This window comes from Scyliorhinus torazame, chromosome 1, assembly GCF_047496885.1.
Source record: "Scyliorhinus torazame isolate Kashiwa2021f chromosome 1, sScyTor2.1, whole genome shotgun sequence".
NCBI classification, from domain to species: domain Eukaryota; kingdom Metazoa; phylum Chordata; class Chondrichthyes; order Carcharhiniformes; family Scyliorhinidae; genus Scyliorhinus; species Scyliorhinus torazame.
Genome location: NC_092707.1, coordinates 375,395,181 through 375,407,654, shown reverse-complemented (window position 1 = coordinate 375,407,654; position 12,474 = coordinate 375,395,181). Strand labels below are relative to the sequence as shown.

The window sequence follows — 12,474 nt, the reverse complement described above, 5'->3', positions numbered from 1 at the left end:
GCTCCCTTCATGCCCCCCTCCCCCTCACAACCCCTGCATTCACCCCAACTTTGCGCTTCGCCTTGCAGACATTCCCAAAATCCTGACACTCACCTTCTTGAGGAAGCTATGTGGAGGGGCTTAAAGAGGAGGAGAGACGGCTCCATATCCTATAGGATAATTATTTGGTTAAATTACAGGCCATGGTTTCAATAAAGACACAATGTTGTGCAATATGATGGTGAGCTTTTGTGTAGTTCAGAGTTTGCAATGTCCTAACTTCCTGTGAGGTCTCAAGTTCTGGTGTTATTGAATGCAGCTATAATTTCAAAAAGACTGGAAATATCAAGAATGTGTGGACTCTTTCGAACTTCCCATATTTAATGCAAACTATGCCTAATTGATCCCACAAGGAATTCCCAATATTTTCCGGTCTATTCTCTCCGTGCACTGTTTGCGCACATTAAACAGGTGCTTCTTGCCTGTCCTGCTGGTTGTGACTAAACTTTGAATCTTAAGGCTGGGACCAGCTGTGTTTTCGCCAGCAGCGTTTGCTGCCTCGTTTGATTTCACAGACAGTGCTTTCTGCCTTATTCTGCCTGTGTTTCAATTTATTCCACTTGAAGTTTCTCAATGTAGGAGTCCTTTGGCAGTGACTTCCTCATGGCAAATCTGAGTTCCAACTTTGGCATTCTGTGCTGTCTGCCAATGGGTCTCATGGATTCGGAGGTGCGAGAGAGGTTCAGACAGAGGGCAGACAAGCAGATGTGCTATCACCTCAGGCACCAAACTCCCGCAAGGAATCCTCCGGGAATACCTTTCCAGTTCCACACACGCCTCCAGGACACAGTTGGGGAGACCTGCCTTTGTAGCTCCGCCTCGTGAGTTGAGGGCGTGGCCATCTCAGAACCCTGACCTGCAGATAAGATCCACCAGAGGGCGATAGGCTGCTCAGCGCTGTGAAAGGCGCCATGTCATTAAGCAAGCTTGTTCCCAAATCCTTTCAAGCCATTTCGGCCACAATTAGCGAGCCTTTGGTTTTCCAATGCTCCAAGCAGGACGCAGAGTCCTGTTTGCCGAATGTAAAACCTTTGTCCATCTCCCGATGGAAGGGAGAGAACAGCACGAGAAAGAGTAGCTCCTCTTTTTTAAAAATTCACTTACGGGATGTGGGCATTGCTGGTTGGGCCAGCATTTATTGCCCATCCCTAAGTTGCCCTTCAGAAGGTGGTGGGCATGACCTGTGGACCTGTACTCCTAGATCTCTTTGACTTTCAATACTCTTGAGGGTTCTACCATTCACTGTAAATTCCCTACCTGCATTAGACCTTCCAAAATGCATTACCTCACATTTGTCCGGATTAAACTCCATCTGCCATCTTTCCGCCCAAGTCTCCAAACAATCTAAATCCTGCTGTATCCTCCGACAGTCCTCATCGCTATCCGCAATTCCACCAACCTTTGTGTCGTCTGCAAACTTACTAATCAGACCAGTTACATTTTCCTCCAAATCATTTATATATACTACAAAGAGCAAAGGTCCCAGCACTGATCCCTGTGGAACACCACTGGTCACAGCCCTCCAATGAGAAAAGCATCCTTCCATTGCTACTCTCTGCCTTCTATGACCTAGCCAGTTCTGTATCCACCTTGCCAGCTCACCCCTGATCCTGTGTGACTTCACCTTTTGTACTAGTCTACCATGAGGGACCTTGTTAAAGGCCTTACTGAAGTCCATATAGACAACAGCCACTGCCCTACCTGCATCAATCATCTTAGTGACCTCCTCGAAAAACTCTATCAAGTTAGTGAGACACGACCTCCCCTGCACAAAACCGTGCTGCCTCTCACTAATACGTCCATTTGCTTCCAAATGGGAGTAGATCCTGTCTCGAAGAATTCTCTCCAGTAATTTCCCTACCACTGAAGTAAGGCTCACCGGCCTGTAGTTCCCGGGATTATCCTTGCTACCCTTCTTAAACAGAGGAACAACATTGGCTATTCTCCAGTCCTCCGGGACATCCCCTGAAGACAGCGAGGATCCAAAGATTTCTGTCAAGGCCTCAGCAATTTCCTCTCCAGCCTCCTTCGGTATTCTGGGGTAGATCCCATCAGGCCCCGGGGACTTATCTACCTTAATATTTTTTAAGACACCCAACACCTCGTCTTTTTGGACCTCAATGTGACCCAGGCTATCTACACACCCTTCTCCAGACTCAACATCTACCAATTTCTTCTCTTTGGTGAATACTGATGCAAAGTATTCATTTAGTACCTCGCCCATTTCCTCTGGCTCCACACATAGATTCCCTTGCCTATCCTTCAGTGGGCCAACCCTTTCCCTGGCTACCCTCTTGCTTTTTATGTACGGGTAAAAAGCCTTGGGATTTTCCTTAACCCTATTTGCCAATGACTTTTCGTGACCCCTTCTAGCCCTCCTGACTCCTTGCTTAAGTTCCTTCCTACTTTCCTTATATTCCACGCAGGCTTCGTCTGTTCCCAGCCTTTTAGCCCTGACAAATGCCTCCTTTTTCTTTTTGACGAGGCCTACAATATCTCTCGTCATCCAAGGTTCCCGAAAATTGCCGTATTTATCCTTCTTCCTCACAGGAACATGCCGGTCCTGAATTCCTTTCAACTGCCCCTTGAAAGCCTCCCACATGTCAGATGTTGATTTGCCCTCAAACATCCGCCCCCAATCTATGTTCTTCAGTTCCCGCCTAATATTGTTATAATTAGCCTTCCCCCAATTTAGCACATTCATCCTAGGACCACTCTTATCCTTGTCCACCAGTACTTTAAAACTTACTGAATTGTGGTCACTGTTACCGAAATGCTCCCCTACTGAAACATCTACCACCTGGCCGGGCTCATTCCCCAATACCAGGTCCAGTACCGCCCCTTCCCTAGTTGGACTGTCTACATATTGTTTTAAGAAGCCCTCCTGGATGCTCCTTACAAACTCCGCCCCGTCTAAGCCCCTGGCACTAAGTGAGTCCCAGTCAATATTGGGGAAGTTGAAGTCTCCCATCACCACAACCCTGTTGTTTTTACTCTTTTCCAAAATCTGTCTACCTATCTGCTCCTCTATCTCCCGCTGGCTGTTGGGAGGCCTGTAGTAAACCCCCAACATTGTGACTGCACCCTTCTTATTCCTGATCTCTACCCATATAGCCTCACTGCCCTCTGAGGTGTCCTCTCGCAGTACAGCTGTGATATTCTCCCGAACCAGTAGCGCAACTCCGCCTCCCCTTTAACATCCCCCTCAGTCCCGCCTGAAACATCTAAATCCTGGAACGTTTAGCTGCCAATCCTGCCCTTCCCTCAACCAGGTCTCTGTAATGGCAACAACATCATAGTTCCAAGTACTAATCCAAGCTCTAAGTTCATCTGCCTTACCCGTAATACTTCTTGCATTAAAACATATGCACTTCAGGCCACCAGACCCGCTGTGTTCAGCAACTTCTCCCTGTCTGCTCTGCCTCAGAGCCACACTGTCCCTATTCCCTAGTTCTCCCTCAATGCTCTCACCTTCTGACCTATTGCTCCCGTGCCCACCCCCCTGCCATACTAGTTTAAACCCTCCCGTGTGACACTAGCAAACCTCGCGGCCAGGATATTTATGCCTCTCCGGTTTAGATGCAACCCGTCCTTCTTATACAGGTCACACCTGCCCCGGAAGAGCTCCCAGTGGTCCGGATAATGGAAACCCTCCCTCCTACACCAGCTGTTTAGCCACGTGTTTAGCTGCTCTATCTTCCTATTTCTAGCCTCACTGGCACGTGGCACAGGGAGTAATCCCGAGATTACAACCCTCGAGGTCCTGTCTTTTAACTTTCTGCCTAGCTCCCTGAACTCCTGCTGCAGGACCTCATGCCCCTTCCTGCCTATGTCGTTAGTACCAATATGTACAACGACCTCTGCCTGTTTGCCCTCCCCCTTCAGGATGCCCTCTACCCGTTCGGAGACATCCTGGACCCTGACACCAGGGAGGCAACATACCATCCTGGAGTCTCTTTCACGTCCACAGAAGCGCCTATCTGTGCCCCTGACTATAGAGTCCCCTATTACTATTACTCTTCTGCGCTTTGACCCTCCCTTCTGAACATCAGAGCCAGCTGTGGTGCCACTGCTCTGGCTACTGCTGTTTTCTGAAGTCCCCCCCCCCCCGTTACTGAAGTCCCCCACCTCGAGCATACTCTGTGCCCTTGCCACCCCTCAGTACTTCCTCCAAGTAGTGTTCAACATGGAGGAGTACTGATTCAGCTGTTGATGGTGGCCGGTACGTGGTAATCAGCAGGAGGGTTCCTTGCCCTTGTTTAACCTGAAGCCATGAGAATTCATGGGGTGCAGAGTCAATGTTGAGGACTCCCAGGGCAACCAGTCCAGTGACAATGCCATTATGCCACCGCCTCCCCCACTATTGGGTGGCAGGCTTCCTTCACGTGTAGGGTCTCAATGATACAGTCAGAAAAGGTCTGAAATTATAACCCCAGTGCCTTATAGGCCATAAATGACTCATCGATGTGCCAGTGATATCAGGGCACACCCTGCCAGCAATCTCAATGCCTTTATTTTGTTCCCACTCGCTGTGCAAGCGCCATTTCAAAGATAGCGGAGTTTGAGCAATCGATGAATCACTGAATAGAAAGGATTTTCATCAGAACAACTACCCATAAAGTTGGCGTGATGAAATAGTGACACTGTTTTCTGTCGCAGACAGGTGAGTGCAATTCGACAGTGGTTTAGAAATGATCAATAATATCAGCTGAATCTTGCATAATTTTGTAGCACAAGAGAACTCCGCTTCAGCAGAGGGAGAAAAGGAGGACGGAGAAGAAATTGAAGCCAGAATGACAGCCATGTTAATCACTGATCAACACTACTTTCATTTAAAAGTGCTGCATCGAGGCCTATTGAATCTTTTCTAATATAAAATCCCCAACAACATGCTGTATATATTCAGCATTATCATTATTACCATCACAGCGTGGATCCTACCACCTGGAATGTTCTTATGCCCCTTCAGATGATAAATTATCAATTTAATTTTCAAAAAGTTACAATCATTTTATTTCCCTACTTAGTGCGTGTGTGCGCGTGCACTGCGTATGTGTATGGGCATGCGTGTGCATGCATGTGCTTTGATGTTTAGATCCGCCGTGATTTTCTCTGGTGAGAGTGTACGGTCAACATCTTCCAGGTTCTTCCAGGTACCACCTCAGGGGAGGAGCAAATCTGTAACGGGAGCCACATAAACCCTCATTTTCCCTGTACTGAAACAATTAGAGGTAGTCTTTATCTCCTTTTAAAACAATGAGATAATCTTACACTTACAGCTTGCAGGTATTGTGGTAACCGTTAAGGAGTGTGAAAGTAAAACAAATGTATTTTCACACTGCAAGGATACCATGGCGGCACAGTAGCACAGTGGTTAGCATTGTTGCTTCACAGCGGCAGGAACCCGGGTTCGATTCCCGTCTTGGTCACTGTCTGTTCGGAGTCTGCATGTTCTCCCAGTGGGTTTCCTCTGGGTGCTCCGGTTTCCTCCCACTAGTCCTGAAAGAGGTGCTTGTTAGGTGAATTGGACATTCTGAATTCTCCCTTAGTGTTCCTGAATAGACGCCGGAGTGCGACGACTAGGGGATTTTCACAGTAACTTCATTGCAAGTGTTAATGTAAGCCTACTTGTGACACTAACAAAGATTATTATTAATATTATCGTGCTGCCCAGCCATATCCACTGAGGTGCCTGCAGAACGTTTAAAAAACTGGAATATCATAAGCTCAAAGCCCAAATTGCTATTTATTGTAACTGCCTGCTTGTTTTTGTTTTTTCTTCAAAAAAACAGTATGCTATTCATGACATTGTTTATTGAGGGTTAATAAAAATGTCTCTTCCGTTAGGATATCTAAAGGGAGGGGATGTGCTGAGGTTACTGCATGGACACATGGATGAATGTCTGACTGTACCTTCAGGAGAACATGGAGAAGAACAGCGCAGGTAACTACAATGTCCTGGTGAAGCTGTGGGGGAAACTGAAAGAAGTTGTAAGAATGGTGCAATGCCACAGGCTGTTTGCAGGAACTATCAACACATATCAAATGGTTTCAATTATCGTGCAAACGATAGACGTGGCATGATTTTGACTACATTAAAGGTGCTATACGTGCGTAGGTTGTTGCTGTTGTGTTGCTGAAGCTACAGCAGCTTGAAATTGCAAGACCTGGATACTTCTGTTGTTCCAGACATCCTAGGCAGTAGAATAAGGTGGCCCAGGTATGTAGCCATGAAAAGGAGATTTAGTAGCACAGGGCTAAAGAGCTGGCTTTTAAAGCAGACCAAGGCAGGCCAGCAGCGTGGGTTCAATTCCCGGAACAGCCTCCCCGAACAGGCGCTGGAATGTGGCGACTAGGGGCTTTTCACAGTAACTTCATTTGAAGCCTACTTGTGACAATAAGCAATTTTCATTTCATTTCATTTCATCAGCAAGTGTTTTGTGACACAGACATAGAGCTGGAATAAGTACAGTAGTTGAGGGTGTCTGACCTACTCAATGATGTCACCGCTAGTGAGTGCGAACTAAAATTGGTGCGAGGTCAGCCATCGATGGGGGGGGGCGGGCGGGGGTCACCAAATCTCGGATTGGAGAAGAGGGGAAACCCATGACTGGGTCGCCCAGTCTCTGGGCCAAGAGGAGAAATTCTAACTTGAGTAGAAACCTGCTCAAAAGTAGAAGCGAATAACACTCAGAACTTGTGGTGTCAATAAATGAAATGAAAATCACTTATTGTCACAAGTAGGCTTCAAATGAAGTTACTGTGAAAAGCCCCTAGTCGCCACATTCCGGCGCCTGTTCGGGGAGGCTGGTACGGGAATTGAACCATGCTGCTGGCCTGCCTTGGTCTGCTTTAAAAGCCAGCCATTTAGCCCTGTGCTAAACCAGCCCCTTTGACATTGGAACAATCCTACTGGAGTGGGGCATCGTGCAGCGTGTGTCATTGGTTAGAGTTTATCGTGCACACCACAGCAAGAAATTGTGTTGCGCTGTAACTTGCTGGGCCGCTGCCTTCAAGGGTCCTTGATCGCCTGGGAGGCCTGATGTCAGTTATGTGTCTGAGTGCATTTACATTATATTGGGCCTTCCCCACAGAAGTGACCTGGGATTCCCACTGGTTTGCCAACATAGGGTATATCCACAATGCTGGAACATAATTCTGCGTCTCTCCATACCCTGAATTTGCGAGCTGATTGGCACGTTCAAAACAACATCTGTCCAACTGGAAGACGTTAAAAAAATCGAGAGGGTGAGGAAATAAAGAGTTTTGGATGTGAGAATGAGAGATTTAAATTGGGAACATCGAAGAATTTGGGACGGATACAGCAACAGGGGTGATGTGTGAATGGGAGGTAGTGCTGGATAGGATACATACAGCAAAACTTTGGATGAGCTTAAGTTTATGAAGGATAGGAGGCTGGTGAGGAAGGGATAATCACTCTAATGTGCAGATTCCCTTGAGCGGTGATACAGCGGTTAGCACTGCTACCTCACGGCGCTTAGGACCTGGGTTCGATCCCGGCTCCGGGTCACTGTCCATGTGGAGTTTGCACATTCTCCCCGTTTTTGCATGAGTCTCACTCCCACAACCCAAAAGGATTTGCAGGGTAGGTGAATTGGCCATGCTAAATTTCCCCTCAATTGGAAATAAAAAGAAGTGGATACTCTAAATTTATATTTTAAAAATAATGTGCAGATTCCCGAGGTACCTGTGGCTTTGGGATTCAATCCCTTCGTCTCAGGGACCTTGGGCGAGCGCCGTTTGGTACTGGTCCCGACAAACGGGGACCAGATGAAACGGCAGTCGTGGGGGTCTCCAAGGGCATCTGAGACCCTCAGCTGTGTGTCCTTTGGGCAGGGTGGTGCCCTGGCATTGCTGGTGCCACCTGGGTTCCCAAGCAGTGCCAACCTTCCACCCAGGCACTTCCAGCCTGCCACCCTGGCAGTGCCACCTGGGTGCCAGACAAGCAGTGCCAAGGTGCCCAGGTGACACTGCCAGCTGGACAGGTATTGCCAAGGTGACAAGCAGGCATTTCCTGTGGGTGCGTGATTGGGCTGGGGATGCCCACCGTGGGGGGTGCGGAAGGCGGGTGGGGGAGCGGAGGCTAGGGGGAACCTATCATGTTGTGTTCAGACCGGGGGGGGGGATTATTTTCGGAGCCTCGGAGATGGCGTCCCGATCTGTCACTACAATGGGGAGTTCGGGTGAGCGGAGCTCCCCATTGAGAAAAGGGGGGCTAGTGCGGCCAAGTGTTCCCTGTTCAGGCCCTTTGTTCAAAGCGAGTCGTGTTCAATAGCCACACATTTCTTGTCACTGCAATTGTTCGGGAACTTTGTGCCCTTTTGGCAAGATCTTGCCCTCGGTGTAATTTCCGGCGGGAGAGAATCCCGGGAGCTGGCTGAATCCAGCTTTAACCTGACAAAGCATGTTAACCTTGTTCACGTCCAGCGAGGGCACGAACCAGCTTGCTTCAGGTGCCGCGGGCCGGGAGCGTCGCGCTCTGTTTGGTGCCTGTCACAAACCCTGTTTAGGGGCTCTCCCGCTGGAATAGAGGGATGTGTGCCTGGCTCAATGTGGCCGGTGAATCGCCCCAGTGTCTGAGGAGGGAAATTGAATCAGTAGCGAGTCAATAGATTGTGTGGCATGGGATAACAATGCTGGTTATGGGCATCCTATTGTATAATCGGAGACACATCATAGATCCTGGAGGTAATTACGGTTCCTCCAAGACTGGATTTGAGAACGCATTCTGACAACATCGGGGTACCGGATGGATCGAGAAAGGTGGGTTTTGTTAGTGTGCATATGCAACCTGGTGCCTGACTCAATATCTTCAGATGATGCCACTGAGCTGCCGCATGAAGGACACAGAGATATAAAATCAAGGGAACAGCAGGTGGGTTTCAGTGACGAAGTGGAGCTTGGAGAGGGAATGAAGGGAGATAGATTCGAGATTGGAGAAGGGCTCAGGAAAATTGGAAGGGGTAGATGGCAGGTCTTGCCCTTGGGGAAATTTGACTTGCTAAGTCAGGGGAATGAAGGCAGAAGCAAACGTATGCTCAATGTATAGCCTCAAACTTTACATGTTATATCAGAATCTATGTGCGATACGCCATGGAAATGTTTTAAATAACCAATTCCAGTTTTAAGTCTCCATTAGCAGTTTGAAGGCCTGACATTAGATTTTAATTCTGTGCTTGCCCCTTTTGATGTTGAACTTAAGCAACCGGACAGAATTCGAGGTGGTTAACTGGCAGTTTAAAGTTAAGAAATTGAGACAGGTAGAGATGTAACGCCGGACTGTTACTCTTTATTCCTGCCTCCCCGTGTGCCTGTTAGTTTGGATACGAAAGCTGGAGAAGAAGAACAAAGGAGACAAGATTCAGTTAACTGAAAGCTTCTTCCCGCTGCACACTGAGACTGCCTGGTACTGCATGAGCTAGATTGTTGTTTAAAATTCTGGAGGGGGGTCTGTAAATCCACAACTGATGTGCAACCCACTGAGCCATGGCAATCGCTTTGCCGAAGTGGTACATCCCGATTGTTGTCATTTATTTAGTTTACTGATCAAATGTTCCATGAGTTGAGAGTACTCTGTGAGGAATCTTGGACTTGGTGCCCTGGGGTTTAATCAGCTGTTACTCATTTCCCCCATTTATGCTGTCAGAGGATTACCTCATAGCCTAACAGTGGATTCTCAACAGTTGTCCTGGTTCATGCCCAAATAAAGGATGATTGGTTCGAGGATTAATGATGATTACTGGGTGGATTCTTATGTGGCAGAGATGTGTGTTGGCAGGGATGGATGCAGGAGCTGGAAGGAAATCAGAAAGGTTGCCTTTGGGTTGATGGCAGAGAGCTCCTGCCTCTTGCTGGAGATGGGTAAGCAGCAGGAAATGGATACCCGTCCAGCAGGGACCTGTGACCTATTACTTGCGATTAACTGACCACTTCGGCCAGAGTGGGAAGGCTGTCAGTACCAGCCGCGGAGAGGCCCCACTCTCGGGCTGGTAGGTCTTTGGAGGCAGCCTCCCAACGTGAGGCCAGCTGGCAGAACAAAACCTCCTTTATTTATCCCCTTCCCCTCCAGCATTTTCTGCATCAGGTTCACGACAGCCCCCTAGCATGGCAGCTGTGGCTGCAAATAACATTCATTAAATTTCACTTATCTTCTGAGGTGCCTGCTGCAGCAGCACCTGCCTTTACCGGTGGGGCTGCCGCAGGTCATTGCTGTAGGTCTGGCTTAGCTCCTCAGTGGACTAGACAGCTGGTTTGTAATGCAGAATAAGGCCAGCAGCGAGGGTTCAATTCCCGTACTGGCTCATTACCCGAACAGCGCTGGAATGTGGCGACTCATTTCCCCCATTTATGCTGTCAGAGGATTACCTCATAGCCTAACAGTGGATTCTCAACAGTTGTCCTGGTTCATGCCCAAATAAAGGATGATTGGTTCGAGGATTAATGATGATTACTGGGTGGATTCTTATGTGGCAGAGATGTGTGTTGGCAGGGATGGATGCAGGAGCTGGAAGGAAATCAGAAAGGTTGCCTTTGGGTTGATGGCAGAGAGCCATCAACCCACTTTTCACAGTAATTTCATTGCAGTGTTAATGTAAGCCTACGTGTGACACTAAAGATTATTAATATTAGGTCCTTTCATTGGGCCCAGTTGGCTGTTCAATCTGCCTGGTGTCTTTCATTGACAGTGCTCCCGGAGGCGGCTCTTATCTGGCTGCCCCCAGTTAGATCGCACAGGCGGTGGCCAGGCGTCACCAGCAGAGCCGGCACCTGCTTTTGGTCCCGACCTCAGAAAATCTTCAAAGGCAATCTTCAAAACATTCAGTCCTATGTTTTTGCTTTGATCCTGCCACCTCTGGTGGTGAAATGAATGAACTACTCCTCCACACCCAACTGTCCTGCTTCCTGTGGGTTTTTACACACATTGCAGAATTTATGGCCCAAAAACTGACCATTCAACCCAACTGGTCTGTGTCAGTGTTCATGCTCCTTAACAGCTCCTTCCACCTTATTTCATCCAACCATATGGACGTATTCTCTTTTCCTCTTTATGTGTTCACCGACTTGTCTTTAAATACATCTTTGTTGTTCTCCACGGGGCAACAAGTTTCTCATTCTAATTTAGTTAAACTGGGCAATAAAATGTTTCTTCGGAATTCGTTAATGGATTTATTAGTGATTCTCTTATATTGATAGCTATCTTGTAGTGTAGGGCAAACTATTTGTTTACATTGAGGGTGGTTGGGCCCTTCCATCAGGTTCACCTTTTTCAAAAGGAGTACTAATCGGCACCAGTGTGACCACTTGCTGGGTAGGCTGCTGAATGACAGGAGGCCATTGGATATGGGGTGGCTCCTGTTAATTGTATGGAAATTGGGCTTTAGTGGTGATAATTGGTTTCTCGCCACGCTACGGCGAGATCGTGATTTTGAATACGGGAGGGAGGGAGGATGCATCAGAAAGTGTTTGGCGCATGGCGCAGTTCTCGTTTTTGGCCTCCCCCACTAATCACTGGCTATGTTTCGCTTGAGCGAGATCGCAACAAGGCCGGAAGATCGGGCCCAATATACTTTGAGACACCTCCACTATATAAATCCAAATTTTTCTTTCTTTCAAGGAAGTAAATACATACATTGATACAGAGAAGATAGGAGCAGGAGGAGGCCTTTTGGCCCTTCGAGCCTGCTCCGCCATTCTTCACGATCATGGCTGATCATCCAACTCAATTGCCTAATCCTGCTTTCTCCTCATACCCTTTGATCCCATTCACCCCAAGTGCTATATCTAGCCGCCTCTTGAATAAATTCAATGTTTTAGCATCAACTACTTCATGTGGTAATGAATTCCACAGGCTCACCACTCTTTGGGTGAAGAAATGTCTCCTTCTATCTGTCCGAAAAGGTTTACCCTGAATCCTCAGATTGTGACTCCTGGTTCTGGACGCACCCATCATTGGTAATATCTTACCTGCATCTACCCTGTCTAGCTCCGTTAAAATTTTATAAGTCTCTATGAGATCCCCCCTCATTTTTCTGAACTCCAGCGAGAACAATCCTAACCTAGTCAATCTCTCCTCATATGACAGTCCCGCCATCCCTGGAATCAGCCTGGTAAACCTTCGCTGCACTCCCTCGAGAGCAAGAACATCCTTCTTCAGAGAAGAAGACCAAAACTGCACACAATACTCCAGGTGTGGCCTCACCAAGGCCCTGTATAATTGCAGCAACTCATCCCTGCTTCTATACACGAAACCTCTCGCAATGAAGGGCAACATACCATTAGTCTTCTTTACCGCCTGCTGCACCTGCATGCTTACCTTCAGCAACTGGTGCACAAGGACACCCAGGTCCCGCTGCGCATTCCCCTCTCCCAATTTACAACCATTCAGGTAGTAATCTGTCTTCCTGTTTTTGCTTC

General features: G+C 47.9%; 1 protein-coding gene across 1 annotated transcript in view; it reads left to right on the top strand.

Moving 5' to 3' along the window:
- Positions 1-12,474, top strand: part of ryr2a (ryanodine receptor 2a (cardiac)) — a 1,117,859-nt gene that overhangs the window by 468,285 nt on the left and 637,100 nt on the right. The window contains exon 8 of the mRNA XM_072511661.1: positions 5,887-5,983. Coding sequence (XP_072367762.1) covers positions 5,887-5,983 — 97 coding nt within the window. The remainder of the gene's footprint in view (positions 1-5,886; positions 5,984-12,474) is intronic.